General features: G+C 49.1%; 1 protein-coding gene across 1 annotated transcript; it reads right to left on the bottom strand.

The window, feature by feature from the left end:
• Nucleotides 1-1,547: 1,547 nt before the first annotated feature.
• LOC119335870 (defensin-like protein) lies at nucleotides 1,548-1,978 on the bottom strand. Its single transcript, XM_037607923.1, has 2 exons — nucleotides 1,872-1,978; nucleotides 1,548-1,773 (listed from the first exon to the last, which is right to left on the bottom strand). Exons 1-2 carry the CDS (start codon nucleotides 1,939-1,941, stop codon nucleotides 1,571-1,573), a joined length of 273 nt encoding a protein of 90 aa, XP_037463820.1. The 5' UTR covers nucleotides 1,942-1,978; the 3' UTR covers nucleotides 1,548-1,570.
• Nucleotides 1,979-2,951: the final 973 nt, after the last annotated feature.

Genomic DNA, 2,951 nt, shown 5'->3' with positions numbered 1-2,951 from the left:
CTCCCCTGACCTCAGCCACAGTGCGTGATGCACTGTGCCCACGACGCCGGCCTGTACGGCCCAGAGATCGCAGGGCCACCTGTCAGTGGATGAATCAAAGACGTCCAGAGCGCCAGAAGACGGCCCTGTGGGAGTCGGCCTCCACGGAGTCGGCCGTCTCCCCGCCAGGGCCCCACAAGCTATAAACCAGATTGGATGGGGAGTGGCGACAGTGATCGCCTGACAGACGGCGGCATTGTTGCCACGATCCCATGACCAAGCCTGCGTCATCAGGAGCGCCGCACAGTGTTCGGCCAGTCCGCGGGACCCACCAGTCGGCGGGCCCCAGAAGCCGGCGGGAAGGACGGCGACATGAGAGACCGACGGCTGGGGGCCACACCCAGTCAGATTACTATTGTACCCCCGGGGGTAGGCCTATATAAACCCCCCGGGACACCCATGCAAAGGGTTCGGCCTTTGATAGAGTTAGATACATAGACCAGGGAAGAGAGAGCCAGCTGAGCTCCCTCCTGCCTCCGGAAACAGTTCTAGGAGCGCCATTGTAGCCACTTTGCCATAGTCACCATGCGGAGACCCCGCAGAGCAGCAGTAGGGGTGTTATCTCCCCGGAGAGCCCCGAAGCTGGGTAAGATTCGCCGGCGTGCATGTCTGCGCCTCATCCCGTTTCCAGGCACCGGCGACGTTCTACTCGCCCCCACCATGATAAGCCATCCTTTGGCATATGTCGCACCCAACCCCCGACAAAAAAAAAATAAGAATATTTTTGCTCCGCTTAATAGACAAGCGGAGTAAATTTGTCACTGAAGACTTCCCGACAAGGTCAGGCCGATTACAACAGCGACACGTCGTTGTCTCATTCTAGCAGTAGCAACAGTCGTTCGATTTAATGGTCCATGGACTTTGATGTTTTTTTAATTATTTCAGGGTTGCTTTGTACGGAATCCGGTGAATCTATATCGTAATAGATCTGATCCTTTTGAGAAAAAAAAAGACAAGCCAACTATCTGCAGATTGACTGAATCCAACACAACAACACATAGAAACACCACATCACAACACATATAAGCCACATGCATCAGTGGCTTGCATCGTTATTAGCATAATTAACCTCACAAACTAATTGAAGCCGCAAACACGCCGGAGCCAGGCCCGATCTTCACCTAAACAACATGCATGTATGCATGCATGAAGATGAAGATGCAACACCGATGGAGCTTCTTTATTTCTGGTCATCCTAAGGTCAACAATCCCGCTCGCAGTAGCACTTGGGCTCGACGTAATGGGGCTTTTTCACTGTTTTGACCTTCTTAGCAAATCTTGTCACAAAATGAACTCCTTCGAAAACTATTTCACGATCTAATCCTTTTGGTAACGCCGCTAGCCGTGGCGTTTCTGCTCTATTTAAAAACGCCGAACTAGGCAGCGTTGCTGGCCTGGTCAAATAGCTAGGTTTCAATGTAGAAACGCCAGCCCTTGTGGCGTTGCTGGGAACGCCAGCATGTGTGGCGTTTGTTCCCAAGTGTGAAACGCCAAAGTGTGTGGCGTTTGGAGCAAGTTCTTTTATTGTCACTTATTTGTTAAGGGGAGCAACGCCATGGTCCCTTGGCGTTTCAATGATGGGCAGCAACGCCAGCGCCAACGCCATGGTCCCGCGGGGGAAGTTCTCGGTGTGGCACACGTTGGCGCAATTGCTGTCGCTGAAGCAGCCGCCCTTGAATTTGTGGCTCCTCGACTGGCACGTCCGGGCCTCCACCACCTTCATCGTCCCCATCTCTGCAATGCAACCACCAGACAAAGCAATTAAGCGCCGGTGATTAATTACAGTTTATAGCTGCTCGATTGATGGAAGGGAGGAAGCTCGCCGGATGTACCCGTGGCGACGAGGAGGAGTAGGATGAGGAGGGCGGTGGGCGCGACGGACATGCGGCGAGGGGACCCCATCTCACTTCTGCACTTGCTCTCTTGCTTCACCCGAGTGTCAAATCAGAGCTCTCTGCTGCTGCTGATGAGGGGAGCTACCATCTCGTTATAAGTGAGATATAGATATAGGTCCCGCGTTCCTTGGGAGCTTCTCAAGCCCTAGCTAGAAAGCCCTAAAAAATCCTGGACTAGAAGGGAAAAAGTCCATAGTCCATAGTCTCTATCTATCTATCTATCTATCTATCTATCTATCTATCTATCTATCTATCTACTATACTATATCTATATCTATATTATACTTGGCCATGGGCAACCCGGCCCTGACGGCCCGACCCGACCTTGCCCACGGGCTGGGCTTGGGCTTGATTTTTAGGCCCGACAGTCAGGCCAGGCCGGGCTCGGGCCTGACATATTCATCGTTTAAGGAAGAGGCCCGACCCGTGGCCTGAGACCCGCCGGGCTTTTTGACTGATGGGCCGGGCTCGGGCCTAGATTTTTTGCATCGGGCTTTGGTAGGCCCGACCCGACAGATGGCCTGGTATAATCTATATCTATCTATCTATATTATACTTATATCTATATCTATCTATCTAAAGGTGTCAATGTTTCATTTTTCTTTTCCTGGCCCCTTCGTCTAACCTCCCCGTATGATAATTAATCATTTTAATTTTATTTATCTTCTGAACCAATTTAATTTTAGTTTACTTACAAAACTTCTTATCAAAATAAGGTAAATCACGAAGAAGATTTGATAAACATTTATTACATAATTGTCTTAATATATATAGGCAAATCACAATTTAACGTAATGGATTATTTATAACCCAAAAATTTATTTACACAATTGTATTAATAGCCTCCCCTAAGAAAACAGTTGTATTATAGACAGGTAAATCATGATCTATCATAATAGATTATTTATATTCATTGTAACCTACTGGCATTATTTATACTTCCGGTTATCGTTCAGTCAGACTCGTGGGAAGCACTATCTTGCTTGTCAAACAGTGGACTGGAACCTTCTGCGTACG

The sequence above is a fragment of the Triticum dicoccoides genome, chromosome 7B, assembly GCF_002162155.2.
Source record: "Triticum dicoccoides isolate Atlit2015 ecotype Zavitan chromosome 7B, WEW_v2.0, whole genome shotgun sequence".
Classification (NCBI taxonomy): Eukaryota; Viridiplantae; Streptophyta; class Magnoliopsida; order Poales; family Poaceae; genus Triticum; species Triticum dicoccoides.
This window is presented reverse-complemented; position numbering and strand designations above follow the sequence as displayed.